Source organism: Cotesia typhae, unplaced genomic scaffold (assembly GCF_013202065.1).
Source record: "Cotesia typhae breed Kobodo isofemale line unplaced genomic scaffold, CoteBio_Ctyphae contig_11, whole genome shotgun sequence".
Classification (NCBI taxonomy): domain Eukaryota; kingdom Metazoa; phylum Arthropoda; class Insecta; order Hymenoptera; family Braconidae; genus Cotesia; species Cotesia typhae.
The window spans coordinates 2,188,957-2,203,033 of NW_027423711.1; the positions used below are offsets into that span (position 1 = coordinate 2,188,957).

The following is a 14,077-nucleotide window of genomic DNA, read 5'->3' on the forward strand; positions in this document are numbered from 1 at the left end:
TTTCTTCTTTCAGATCCAGAAAATGATTATAAAAAAATCAAGAAGAATAGTCACCTGTAATGACAGCAACAGAAATAAATAAAATGATAACTTTCAGCATCTTGTTTTTAAAATTTAACTACTAATTATGTTATTGTTGAAAATTATCGTTTATATTTAACTGATACAAAATTTTATCTTCTTTCAATTTCAATCAAGAGTTAATCTAATTTTTAGACTTTTTTACAAATAAAATTTTATCAGCCTTAAATTAATTATATTAGATTAAATAAAATAGTTTAATCAAAATAATATTGATTGATTTACAGATACAGATAAATATTTATTGAAATAAGCAAGCATTAGCAAGAAAAATATTCGTCAATAAAGTTTCATAAATTTTTTACTTCATATCACTTAGATTAAGAAGATATGGAATCGTTTGGCAAAACAATATCACTTAAAACTTTGATTTTATTTTTAAAAAAGTCTAAAAATTAGATTAACTCTTGATTGATTGAAATTAAAAGAAGATAACGTTTCGTATCGGTTTATTATAAACGACAATTTCCAACAATAATATCATTAGTAGTTGAATCTTACAAACAAGATGCTGAAAGTTATCATCTTATTTATTTTTGCTGCGGCTATCACAGGTGACTATTTTTCTGATATGTTACATAAGTTATATTCTTTTTTATTGAGACTATTTACTAGGGTGTGCCAAAATGTAATTTCGAAATTCCAATTTTAAATTAGGGTGAATTCAGAAGACAGCTAATTTTTGATAATTTTTAGATTAATTTTAACTTAATGGTTGTAAAAAAAATCTAAAAAATTTCATAGGAAAAATTTGTAAAAATTTCTATATGCATTTTTTTATACTATTTCTTCTGTAACAAATAACTTATTAAAAATTTATAAGTCTGCTAAATTCACACTCATAATTTTAAAAGGTTCTTCACGGAAGTTACTACTATTTACTAATTATTGATATTTCTAAATCAAATATTTATTTATAAATAAAAATATCAAACCTCAAAAATAATTTTAATTAATTTCAGCCAATCCATTAAAAAACAAAATTCATTTCACCCAAAATGTTACAATTGAGGAATTTCCCTACCAAGTAGGTATCCAGCGTTTTGGAGAAAGCTACTGTTCTGGAGTAATTGTTTCTAAAAACATGGTACTTACCGCTGCAACTTGCAGTGCAGCGGTTGGTCGAAAAATTCGATCTGGAAGTACTTTTGATAATAAAAACGGAACTCTTCATTCAATCATTGAGATTATTCGACACGAAAAATTTGTATGGGACGATTCTACTGATCAGGTTCCAGTTCATAACATTATGTTGCTGAAAGTGAATGAACCCTTTATATTTAATGAAACTCGTCAGCCGATACTTCTTCCGGAGCCTGAGGAAGAGATCTCTGGGTGTGTTGTAAGTTACTTGACCGGGTGGGGTATGTTTGAAGATGATGATTCTCCTCATACTTTGAAAAAAATTTTCATGCCAGTTTTATCAGAAGAAACATGTAACGAGAGCTATTCTGGCTCTGGTGGAATTCACGACGACCAATTTTGTACAAGTTCACTAGAGACTAGGGAACAAGATTCTTGTTTCAAATTCTTAGGCAGTCCTTTGAATTTCAACGGACGCGTTCTTGGAATTTTAGCCTGGGAAAAAGGATGCGAAAAAACAGGAAATTATCAAGTATACACGAAAATCGCTTCGTACAAATCTTGGATCCAAGAAAAGTTGCACTAGACTTCCATGAATGCTCTTCAATGTTTCTGTAAGAAAAAAAATTCAAAAGAATTTTAGTAGTATTGGTCATCTTTACAAAAAGTTTCTAAAAATTAATTATATTGTTAAATTTTAAAGAATTATGCTTTTTCATTTCAATATTATTTCATCAAAGAGAATTAATAGTTACAATAAATAAATTAATATAAAAGATAAAAAATAAATACAAGATAATGACACACTGTTGATTAATTCTAGTTTAATTTTCGAAAAAAAATTAAACAGGTTGATAAAAGTTTTTAAGAAGATCAAAATTATGTTATTAAAATTTTTTAAAAATTTCAACCAAATAAAAATTATAAGCTTTGGTTAAAAAAATTAAAACGCATTTTTATTTACAATATTATACAAATAAAAAAAAAATGATTTTATCTACACATTTTAATTTTCTTCAGTACTTTTTTCTATTGTTTTCTTCCAATTTTTAGCCGTGCTGAGAAGCCTAATTGTTGTTTGCTTGGCTTCATCTTCCGGAAATTCAAAATCATAAATTTCTTGCCAGCCTTCCATCCCATCTTCACCCATGACCTTAACAGTTTTCTTGATTCTTTTTGGCATTTTATCCATAATTTTCTTTTTACTGTCTTCATCTCCTTTATCCATTTCAAAATCTTTCCAAGCGTCCAATAATATAGCTCTGCTTTCTCGATCTCCATTCATTTTTAATGCAGTATTAGCACGTTCAAATACTCGTCTAGCAACGGTAACTGGATCCACATCTTCGTACTCATTACATAATTCAAACTTGGCATATGCGATCCAAATTTTCACGTGAATTGATCGCTCAAGCAGCCGCTCAAATAGCTGTCGTGCATTCTGTGGTTCCCCTTGTGAAATTTCAAAATCGATGTAAGATTTCCACAACAATTCGGGCATGTCTAGTCGTGGCTGCTTTAATCCAAGCTCATAAATTGCACGGGCACGATCTAAATCAACTAGCTGAGTTTCCAACTCGGCATACTTCATCCAAGTAGTGCAATTTTCTGGTTCGTACACTAACCATTTTTCGTAAAGTTTTCTGCAGCGATCAAACTCACGTAGCCCCATTTCCAATTCAATGTATCCACGGAATAGCTTGTTTTTAGGGCACATTCCTAAACTCATGCCCAAAAATTTACGCGCGACGTCTAAATTTTTTTGACGAATTTCGAATTTCCCATACATAAGCCAAATTTTGGCAAATGTAAATATTTTATGTGGAATCAATTGAAGACAAACTTTATAAACATTACGGCAGCGATCTAGATCCTCAGTTTCAAGTTCTTCGAACAGTGCGTAATTAATCCACAGATAAATATAACGACGCCAATATTCTTTTTCTTTTTTTGGAGGAACGTACGCAATAGCACGTTCATAAATTTCCCGAGTCTGATCGTGATTTTCTTCAGATTCCATTAGTTTCAGATAATCAAACCATGTGTCATAATTGTAAGGATCCTTCTCTACTAACTGATCGTATTTATTTTTGTGTTTACTCACAGTTACTAGTTCGATATCCTCTCGGTCCCCGTATTTCTTCTCATGGATGGTGTATGCTTTATAAATTTCTTCCGCTCTTTCTTTAGGGATATGATCTATAGCGTATTTATAAATAACCCGAGCACGGTCATGTTCTCGTTGAGATTCTTCAAACCGAGCAAATGCAAGATAAAGTTTTTCGTCGATCATTTCATCACCATAAAAAGTAACAGCACGTTCGTAAACGCTTCGTGCTCCTTTAATGAAACCATTATTAGCTTCAAACCTTGCGTACTTGATCCAATTCTTGACTTCAGGATGAATCATCACAAAACGTTCATATATTTGTCGTGCACGGTCAAGTTCTTTATAGCGCAACTCGAAATTAATATAAGTTTGCCAAGCCTGCTCATCAGGTTCCCATTCCATCCAACGTTCGAAAACTTGTCTTGCTCCGGCGATATTTTCCAACATTTCCTCCATATACGTATATTTGTACCAAAACTGGTTGACTCGTGGAAGAATAGTAACTGCTTTATCAAATAAATTCCGAGCATGATTGACTTGACGGTTGCTCATCTCCATTTCAAGATACTTTAACCAAAGTGTTATACTTCGATGATCCACATCCAAGGCTCGTTCGTATATAGAACGAGCGCGAGCAATCTGTTTTTGAGTTTCTTCCCATTTTGCGTATTTGATCCAATTTGAAATTACCATACGATTTTTTCGAATGTTATCTTCGAAGGCTTTACGTTTACGATGTTGATAGTCTGCTAGCTCATGGGGATCGGAAATTTTTTGTTTCGGTGGAGGTGGAAGTATTTCCAAATCACGTTCTTTTGCTTCTCGAAGCAATTGTTCTGCAGTGATTTGAATTTCAGCTGGTGCTTTATTTTTTACCTGAAACATTCGAGTGTTTATTAATAACATTGTTAAAAAAATAAATATTAATATTCTATCAATTAAATAATTAATTTTGAAAGCAATTAGAATAAATTAAATAAAAAGAGTAAATGAAGCGGCATAATATAAAATATGTTTATAATTTTTTAATTGAAAAAAATTTCTGACTTATACTATTATCAGTATCAATGGAAGTACATAAATAATTATCAAAAATTTTTTAAATTGTATTTTAAAAAAAGTAATTACTTTGAAAAGAAAAAAATGTAAGGGCCTTAAATTCACGCTGCGTAAATGTAAAGGCCCTTATATTCACGCTGCGTGGATTTATCAGGAATTTTTTTCGTGTGAATAGGCACTCCTTATTGAAATTTGAATACTTTAATAATTGTAAAAATTGCCAATTTAATTTTAATTACCAAATACTATAACTACAAATAATAACAGAAAAAATAATAGAATTGAATAGGTTATAATACTTACTTTAGCCACTTTGGGCATTTTCTGTGGTTTATCCATTATGGTAAATTAACTACTAAAAAATTTGTAAATATTAAGATAGATAAACACTATTACAATTAATGTAATCAAACAAAATATTTAAAATTTTAATAAACTATTTCTTTGTTGAAAAAATATGATGCTTTCAGCAAACTGTATAACCGTAAAATAAACGTTGCTCGGGAATTGGAGTTGTTTCCATTAGCAACGACAGTAACGCCACTAACGGAATCATAAAAAAGTAAGGAAACTTGGTTATTCACATGTACACTGTCGCTTGTCTTTAATTTGAAATTTTCAGCGGGTAAATTATAATTGAATAAAATAATAACACTTAAAAAAACAATGACAATTTTATAACAATTGAATTATTAAAAAAAAATTTAATTAAAAAGTTTCACATGTGAAATTTGTAATAAAAATTACAAATGAAGATTTTTAGAAGCATTTTTTTATTGTAATTAATTTGTTAAAAAAAATTTTTAAAATTAACAGCTGATCGCTAACTTCAGTATTACATGGATTCTTATTTTATAAGTATCATGCGAGATATATTTTTCAATCCCAACGAATTAAAAAGTTACCATAAAAATTAACTCAGCAGATAGTTGATAATTTTAAGAATTTTTGTAACAAATAAATTATGGCAAAAAAAAATTTATAAAAAAAATTGACATTTAGAAATTTTTAAAAATACAAATGCAATTTTTTTAAAATAATTTTTTGGAGCAAATTTATTTGTTAAAAAAAATTAAAAAATTGTCGCGTGACAGTTCACATTATTGTCATAGAGTTACCTGGTAAACAAATATATATTGTTTATTACGTTATATATACAAGCCTGATGTTTCTGTCTCTCCTACTCCGTTCCATCGACATCTTACTGGGTGAACATTGTCAAGGACAATTGTACGTTGGTAAAAATATAGCACCTTAAAAATTAATTCTTGTTCTGTCCGTTGAAAACACCTGTGACTCCAGTAGACCAACCAAATAGCAAAACAGTAAATCTGCGAGAATTCCATTACTATGATTGGTCGGAGTAAACGACTTCAAGAATAAACAAGCGCATGCTGTGAAAAACAAAATAAAATAAAAAAAACATGGCTGTAGTGTCAAACCTTAAAGTGCATCGTGTGCGTAATATGACACTATATACAGATAAACATTTGTTTATTTACATTGGACAAGTTTATCGATTGATTTTATTTTAATTAAATTGTAGTACATACATATACAATTATTTATAAAATGGCTCAAGCAAAAGTAGAAACAATAGATTTAACTGAGGATGACAAAATTGAAAGTCAAGGTAAAATATTATTTTTTCTTTAATGACGGCTGTATTTTTCTAGAACAGTCATTGACGTTATCTGGTATAACTAATGTTATTGTGTAGGGTTGTTTAATTGATTTTTTATTTTTTACTCATTACAGATATTACTTAACAGATTATAAATATAATGTGGCAAAAATTACTTTCAAGAGTTTGTATTTATTTATGTAAATAATCAATGTTTATTTGTAGGTAACTCAATGGAGTGCGCAGTATGCCTTCAAACATATGTCCATCCGGCAAGATTACCTTGTAGCCATGTATTTTGTTATTTGTGCGTCAAAGGCGTTGCTAATCAAAGCAAAAAATGTCCTATGTGCAGACAAGAAATTCCGCCAGATTTTGTGGAAAAACCAAATTTGATTGAAGTCGAAGAAACGAAACAACCAGCCGCTGTTGTTGAGGATGAATACCAGTGGTTTTATGAAGGACGAAATGGTAAATTTTCAATATCTCTTGAATCAACAAGAATAATTTTTATTAATTAAAAATTTTCAATCTTTTGTTCAATTCATCAAGTTCTACTATTAAAATCTAATTTTTATGGAAAATAATTTAATGGAGTCCATATAATTGATAGTCTAGACGCTGTATTACCTTTTCGTAAACTTTTGGAGTCGGTGTACAAAATGAAATTGTTTTTTTATTTTCTGACCCGCTGAAACCGAATATCGCAGTTATTTTTTCGAAATCCCGGGCCATCAATTGTTTACAACCATTTGTTTAAACAATTATTGAAAAAATAATTTTTTGGGGATTGGTTATATTTTTTTTTTTAATATTTTGGGCAATTTGAAGACGAAAGTTATTCTTATAAAATTTTACTCAATAAATACAATAACTTTGATCAATTTTTTTTTTATTTAATATAAATTACAACGGGATATTATTGTTTTTATAAAAACTTTGAATATTCTTTACGATCATGTAAATAAAACCTAGTATTACGTAATTTATTTATATGTAATTAATTATCAAAGTTTGTGAAAATCAAGAATTTTCGATTTTCAAAAATTCATAACGTAGAAACTATCAACTTTAAGAAAATTTTATAAGAGTAACTTTCCTCTTTAGATTGCCCAAAATATTAAAAAAAAAAAAAAAAATAGCCAGTCCCCAAAAAATTATTTTTTAAACAATTGATGACCTGGGATTTCGAAAAAATAACTGCGATATTAGGTTTTAGCAGGTCAAAAAACATAATAATAATTTCATTTTGTAAACCGACCTCAAAAGTTTACGAAAAGGTAATACAGCGTCCAGACTATGATGAAATTGTAATTAAACGATCAAATGATAATTATTTAAATTTAATAGAAATTGATATGATGTCGAATTTAGGTTGGTGGAGATACGATCCTAGAACAAGCCAAGACCTGGAGACGTTATTTCAACTTGGACATAATGAGTGTCAACTATTAATATGCGGCGCAGTTTATTGTATCGATTTTCAAAATTATTACCAATTTCCGAAATTACAACCAGCACGTAAACGCAATATTAAACGTGATACAAAAAATATTCCACACTTAGGCGTTGCTGGCATTCGTTGAAAAATTTTAACGTCTGAATTGGACATAATTGTACAATTTAATTCAATTTTTACAACCTAGCAATAATGAATTGATTTTTATTTATTTTTTAATTTAAAAAATTTACAGTATAGTTCTTTTAAAATTAATTATTTCCAAACCAAATGTTTTTGTATAAAGCTTACATAATATACAATAATTTTATGTTAAACATGAATATTATACAACAATAAAATTCAAATAATATAAACCAACTGGTTTAAAAAAAAATTTTTTTTTTTAATTTGTCAATGGAAATTTTTATTATTTTCATTCATAAGTAGCCTCAGCTTAACAGTTAACTGTTACAGGTTGGTGGCAATATGATCAGCGTACAAGTCTGGAACTTGAAACAGCTTATAAGCAAGGCAAACGAACATACGAATTATTAATCGCGGGTTTTCTTTATATCGCTGACTTTGGGTCAATGTTACAACTGCGTCGTAATGATCCATCACGTCAACGCCGTATTAAACGTGATTTATCAAATGCACCAAAAAAAGGAATCGCTGGTTTACGTCTCAATCAACATGATGAAGAACCAGTATTCCGTGAAATACGTGGAGCTGAGAGATCTGCTAGCCCAGCAAGTGATATAACCGGTAAGCTTAATTACCGATAAAAGAGTATAATACTGTAATGTATTTATTAACTAATCATCAGACTATGTCCCCTAACGACTAAAAGACAGATTAAAGTAATTGTGCAGAGTGCATAAATTCTGCTCAATTTTAACTGCTGTATAAACCAAATTAAACATAAAAAATAAATTATAATAATAAATAATAAAATCCAAAATTTAGAGTTTGATGTTGTAAGTGATTGCAAAGGTATCTTATCACTCAATTACGCAATTTATTGCTACAGTAAAAAAAATAAAAATTTTTTAAGATATTGAGATGATAATGATTTAATTGTTGAATTACTTAGCATTGATACAAAATGTTTTATTCTTTAAGGAACAGGAGATGGAGCAAGTACACCAGTACCACCAAGTAACACACCGCAGACTCCAGCAGGACACGTCAGTGGTGATGCAACACCTCTAACCGACAGGACAGACCAACGGGCGGATTCTTTACATCAGGTTTTAGAACAAATGAATTCATTAATGCTTACAGGGCATTTGTCATTAAATAGCGATAATGAAGTTGAAGAAACAACCAACGATGGATCATTTTCAGATCATCATAGTTCCTCCTCCTTGCTGTGATCATCCAACCTGCCGTCATCGCCCAGTCAAGATAATCATTAGGTATGGGAATCATCAATGCCGTCGTCCATATCACAGGCCATCAAGAAACTAAGGCGTCAATTACTTCCATTATTACTGCGTTATTATTTGGTATAATTTATTTTTTTATTTTTTACTTTTCTGCTATAAAAATCAATGATTTAAAAAAATTGGGAAGTTATTGGTTTTATCCCAATTTTTGAAAATTAAGTTCTCATCAAATCTTCATACTTTCAAATCTAGGAAACAATTCAGTTTATTTCTACGAGAATGTCATTATGTATGTATGGCGTACACTCGCGCGCGCGCGTGTGTGTGTGTGTGTGTGTGTGTGTGTGTGTAAACTCTATAACTTTTGAACAGCTTGTTAAATTTCATGTGAATTTAAATCAGTTCAATATGGTAAATTTTAAGATTTCACAAAAGTTTTTTTGGAATAACTTTTGAACCTAAGTATTGATCGATTTCAAAATCTAATTAGTCAGCTCTTAATCTCAATAAAACAAATTCGATTTTTAAAATCCGCATAAAAATCGGTTAATTTGTTTGAGAGATCGTTGTGGAAAATTTTCAAAAAAAGCGTTTTTTGCGCATAAGTTCATAGTTTCTTGTCAGATCATTTTAACTATTTTTTAAGGCAGAAATATGAAAAACTTAAAATCATGTAAATAAATTCGAAAAAATTTTTTTGAGCTTAGCTGATTTTTTTACTTACAGAAGACAACAATATCTATAATTAAAAAAAACAAATCGAAAGATAATTCAAGGAGTTACAGCTATTTATTTACAAACGCTTGAGCGGAACCGCGTTTGTTTACATTAAAAAATTCTATCTCGTAAACTATTGGTCATAGAGACATCGGATTTGGTTCATTTTATTCCTTATTCAATTTTCTAAATTTCATTGACTGCATGTCTCGACTACTCTTGCATAGTTTCCGAAACATTTTAATTTAAAGCGAATCGGTGAATTCGTTTAAGAGATATTAATGCCGAAAAAATTTTTAAAAGTGATTTTTTACACAACTTTGAAAATTTTTCATCAGATTGTTTTTAAAGTGAAATATTATATTCTTGTGCATAACAAAATTGCAAACTACATCACGATAAATCGATTCATTCACGAGATATTGCAATTCAAAATTGGTCTGCAGGGTCAACCATTTGAAAATTTTTTTTCATTTATTAATATATTTAGTGATGCTTTATTTTCACGATTTCAGAGTAGAATTATATTCATTAAAAGCTTTTATTTTAATTTTAAATGTACAATTATTGAGAAGAAATTTTTGTCAAACGAACAAACACTTTAATCACGATTTTAAAAAATAAAAAAATTTTATTTTTAATATAATACGCATTTTTTTGTATTGTTTAGATGAAATAAATTTTTGATTCCTGGGACGTTTTTTAGAGAACTGCTTCATTGCTCAATAAAGGCTACGAGACTTCATTTAATGAGGATCTAAATTATAAAATAATATGATTCGGAGGTTTCGAAATTTGTAAATTTTAGTTTGTATGTGTGTATATATTTATAATCCAATTGTATTTTATGATTAATTAGTCTTTTTCATATATTTTACAATTATCAGTTATTATAATGTCTATCTAAATTAAATTCATGCATTAAGAGTATTATAATTATCATATTTTTATAAATATTGTGTTTATTACAATTATATTCATATAAATTATTCTTTATAATAAAAAAAAAGTTATATCTAATCAAAATCTTAGACGAGTTACCTAATTTTATGTTTCTTTTATCACATTCCGTGTACTCTATTTATTAAACTACTTATTTTTATTGTATAAGTTGTTTTAGAATTTTAAACAATGTTTAAAAAAAAAAAATTTACTTTAAAGATTTTATTATAAAATAGAAGTACTTAAATTTTTGAAATTGGAGGTTTTTATTTAATAAAAAAAATTATGGCAAGGGCAAAATATTGTACATTTATTTTTAAGATAAATAAGTCACAGACTTGACAGATTAGAAAAAAATTTTAACTTTGGAAAAAATGTAAGGATTTATAAAAATAACATTTATGAAATTTATCCTAGCGTAATTATGATGAGGATCATAAAAAAAAGCTTTGTTTTTTATATCGAGTTTGCTTATTTTGAAATTATTTTAAATTTTAGAGTGAAGACTTATTCCACTTCTTCATATTAAATTGTTTTACTGAAGGTAGGAACTTTGGATTATTTTTCTAGACTTATTTACTGAATTAGTAAAATGTTTCTTTTGTTAATTTCGATGTTCAAATTTTAAAATAAAAACTAAACTTGTAAGAATTGAAAAAAAAAAAAAAATAAATTTAGTAATCCTAAGTTTCATTTCGACGTAGTAAAATATTTATTCTTGTAAACGTTAACAATTCAACTTCTAAACAAAAAATGACATTAAAGTTAGCTGTCACTTGACAATTTTTTAATTTTTTTTTTTTAAATAAATTTGTTCCAAAAAATTGTTTTTAAAAAATTGCATTTGTAGTTTTTTAAAATTTCTAAATGTCAATTTTTTTTATAAATTTTTTCTTTTTCATAATTTATTTTTTACAAAAATTCTTAAAATTATCAACTATTTTTTAAGTTAATTTAAATTCTTAAAATTATCAACTATTTTCTAAGTTAATTTAAATTATGAAAATTTTCATAAACACAAAATAAATATTCTTCATTATGAGGCATTTGTATCCATTTACTTAAATGCATGTTCTTTGATTACATGTAATGAAATAAGCATTTAACCTACATATGTGTTATTTCTCTTCAATCAAGTCACATTCATTTTTCGATCTCAATATTTAACAAATATTACTCATTAATTAGTTTTTATAAACGTATTGCTTAAGCAAATACAATTTTTGAATTATATTAATTTTGTGTAATTCTTCACGGTAAATTCACAAAGTCAATAGAGGTTACACATGGTAAAGATGACAGCTAATCAGGTTCGTATTTCTCTATTAAAAAAAAACAAAACAAAAATAATAATTAGCTTAATTAATTTAATCTTAAATGTAATTATGTATTTCTACTAGAATAAAATTTTATATGATAAATTAAGTGACTTGATGATAAGTACACTAGAATTCATAGTTGGTGAAGACGAATATGCGCAAAAAAAAGTTAATTCTTGGGATGCAAGAATTTCAGAGAGGTGTTTGATTAACTTGGCTAAACTAAAAATGCCATTCAAATACATAGGTAATTATTTAATGTCCATATTTATTTTATAATAATACTTAAGTTAATAAAAATGAAGTTAGCCGACATTTCAAAATTTTTAGAAATTTTTTTTGAAAAAATTTTATTTAAAAAATTAAAAAAAAATTGTCAGATGTAAAAAACTTAAAAAAATACAAGTGCAATTTTTTCTAAATTTTTTTTTAGTTGTAATTTAATAAATAAAAAAAATCAAAAACTTTTAGACGTTTGCTAACTTCAGTTTCATTGAAGTTAGCAGTCAGCTGTTAATTTAAAAAATTTTTTTAATAAATCAATTGCAATAAAAAAATGCTTCTAAAAATTTTCATTTGTAATTTTTATTAATTTTTACATGTGAAACTTTTTAATAATAATTTAATTGCTATAAAATTCTAAAAAAATTTGTAATGTTTGTCAACTTCAGTGTTATATTTTGAATAAAAATCATCAATGAGTTCATTGTTTTCAGTGACGTCGGTAATCACTTCAAAAAAAGACGGCTATGAAAAACTAAATGTTTTTTCAACATGTTTTTGGAATAAAGACACGGATTTTAAGTGTACTGTAAAATGGGAAAATAAGACTGTTATGTGTATTTTATCTATTTACGCATTAGCTTTGAATTAAACTCCATAATTTTTTAATTTTTTTATCTAGATATATAATCCGTTGAGTAAATACAGCTCAGCAACATTATTTCCATCTACAATCTTTTTTCTCATTTATTTTATTTAATTTATATTTGGTAATTTAATACCGGAAGGCAGTTAGTAATCTAAATTCAATTGAATTTAATCATCCAATCTTGAATTACTTATATGATGTATTTATCCATAAATCTTGATAGCTGTCGTTCAACAATTTCTTCATTTTTAAATATGTAAATAAATTACATATGTTAGTAACATTATACAAAGAATTTTAAAGAACAGTTAATTAAAATTTTGAAATAATTTTATTTTTGTAATACATCCATTTATTTGTTTGAAAATTTTCTGATGTTACAATAACTTTCTCGCTCTTAAAAATATATGAAAAGTTTTTAGCTTTTTTATTTACTGTACTATTAAATAAATAACATAAAAATATATAGATACATTTGTTATATAAATTTTAACATAATGTAAGTTATATTGTCATTTATAATAAATCCATGAAAAAAGCGTAAAATAATCTAAATTAATATTTAAAAATTCTTTATTATTCATGAAATATAATTTGTATAAAAAAAAAACTCGATTTCCATAAATAGTTTGTTATATTTATAACAAACAAAGTGAAAATTAAGTCAGCCGACATTTAAAAATTTTAGTAATTTAATTTATCTAAAAATTATTTAAAAAAAAATTAAAAGAAGAAATTCCATATGTAGAAAATTTTAAAAATGACACATGCAATCTTTTCAAAAATATTTTTTTGTTATAATTTAATAAATAAAAAAAAAATTAAAAATGTCGACTAACTTTAGTATAGTACAAACAAAATGTTATTAAAGTTAGCTGACGTTCTAAATTTTTTGATTCTTTTTTAATAGTTAAATCAAAACAAAAAAATATTTTTAAAAAATTACACGTACAGTTTTTGAAGTTTTTTACACGTGCAAAATTTTTTTTTTATTTTTTGGTAATTTTTTCAATAAAAAAAATTCTAAAAGTTTTTAGATGTCGGCTAACTTTGGCCGCGTTCAGGTTTAGTAAGTCCTGAGCAGGTCTTAGCAGATCTTGTATTAAAAATTTGAAGCAACTATACTATTTCTTAATAAAATTTTAAAAAATCTATAATAAAACAATGAAACTTTGTGTCAGATAAAGTCAGACCTGTTCAGTACTTAGTAAACCTGAACGCAGCCTTTATTTTCATATCTGCTAAGTATAATACTGAAGTTAGCGGTCAGCTGTCAATTTAAAAAAATTTTTTAACTAATTAATTACACTAAAAAAATGCTTCTAAAGATTTTCACTTGTAACTTTTATTGATTTTCACGTATGAAACTTTTTAATAAAATTTTTTTTAATAATTTAATTGCTATAAAATTCCAAAAAAATTTTTAATATCTGTCAACTTCA

At 26.9% G+C, this 14,077-nt stretch overlaps 4 protein-coding genes across 5 annotated transcripts; 3 read left to right on the plus strand and 1 right to left on the minus strand.

Annotated features, from left to right (window-relative positions):
- Positions 1-330: 330 nt before the first annotated feature.
- On the plus strand, positions 331-1,954 carry LOC141529097 (trypsin Blo t 3-like). Its single transcript, XM_074245502.1, has 2 exons — positions 331-635; positions 1,044-1,954. The coding sequence occupies exons 1-2, from the start codon at positions 590-592 to the stop codon at positions 1,748-1,750; spliced, it is 753 nt and encodes a 250-aa protein (XP_074101603.1). The 5' UTR covers positions 331-589; the 3' UTR covers positions 1,751-1,954.
- Positions 1,955-2,093: 139 nt separating this feature from the next.
- Crn (pre-mRNA splicing factor crn) lies at positions 2,094-4,834 on the minus strand. The gene is made up of 2 exons (XM_074245489.1): positions 4,637-4,834; positions 2,094-4,150 (listed from the first exon to the last, which is right to left on the minus strand). Exons 1-2 carry the CDS (start codon positions 4,670-4,672, stop codon positions 2,171-2,173), a joined length of 2,016 nt encoding a protein of 671 aa, XP_074101590.1. The 5' UTR covers positions 4,673-4,834; the 3' UTR covers positions 2,094-2,170.
- Positions 4,835-5,393: 559 nt separating this feature from the next.
- Rnf146 (Ring finger protein 146) lies at positions 5,394-10,529 on the plus strand. 2 transcript variants are annotated; one of them, XM_074240395.1, is made up of 6 exons: positions 5,402-5,966; positions 6,183-6,428; positions 7,873-8,163; positions 8,521-8,648; positions 8,746-8,906; positions 10,174-10,529. In XM_074240395.1, exons 1-5 carry the CDS (start codon positions 5,906-5,908, stop codon positions 8,866-8,868), a joined length of 849 nt encoding a protein of 282 aa, XP_074096496.1. In that variant the 5' UTR covers positions 5,402-5,905; the 3' UTR covers positions 8,869-8,906; positions 10,174-10,529. The 2 variants fall into 2 exon arrangements, with proteins under 2 accessions (XP_074096492.1, XP_074096496.1); XM_074240391.1 differs by lacking the exon at positions 10,174-10,529 and having other exon boundaries at positions 5,394-5,966; positions 8,521-8,905.
- A 977-nt stretch (positions 10,530-11,506) lies between these two features.
- On the plus strand, positions 11,507-13,077 carry LOC141525803 (dynein light chain Tctex-type-like). Its single transcript, XM_074240443.1, has 3 exons — positions 11,507-11,755; positions 11,846-12,011; positions 12,481-13,077. The coding sequence occupies exons 1-3, from the start codon at positions 11,732-11,734 to the stop codon at positions 12,636-12,638; spliced, it is 348 nt and encodes a 115-aa protein (XP_074096544.1). The 5' UTR covers positions 11,507-11,731; the 3' UTR covers positions 12,639-13,077.
- The last annotated feature ends 1,000 nt before the right edge of the window (positions 13,078-14,077 follow it).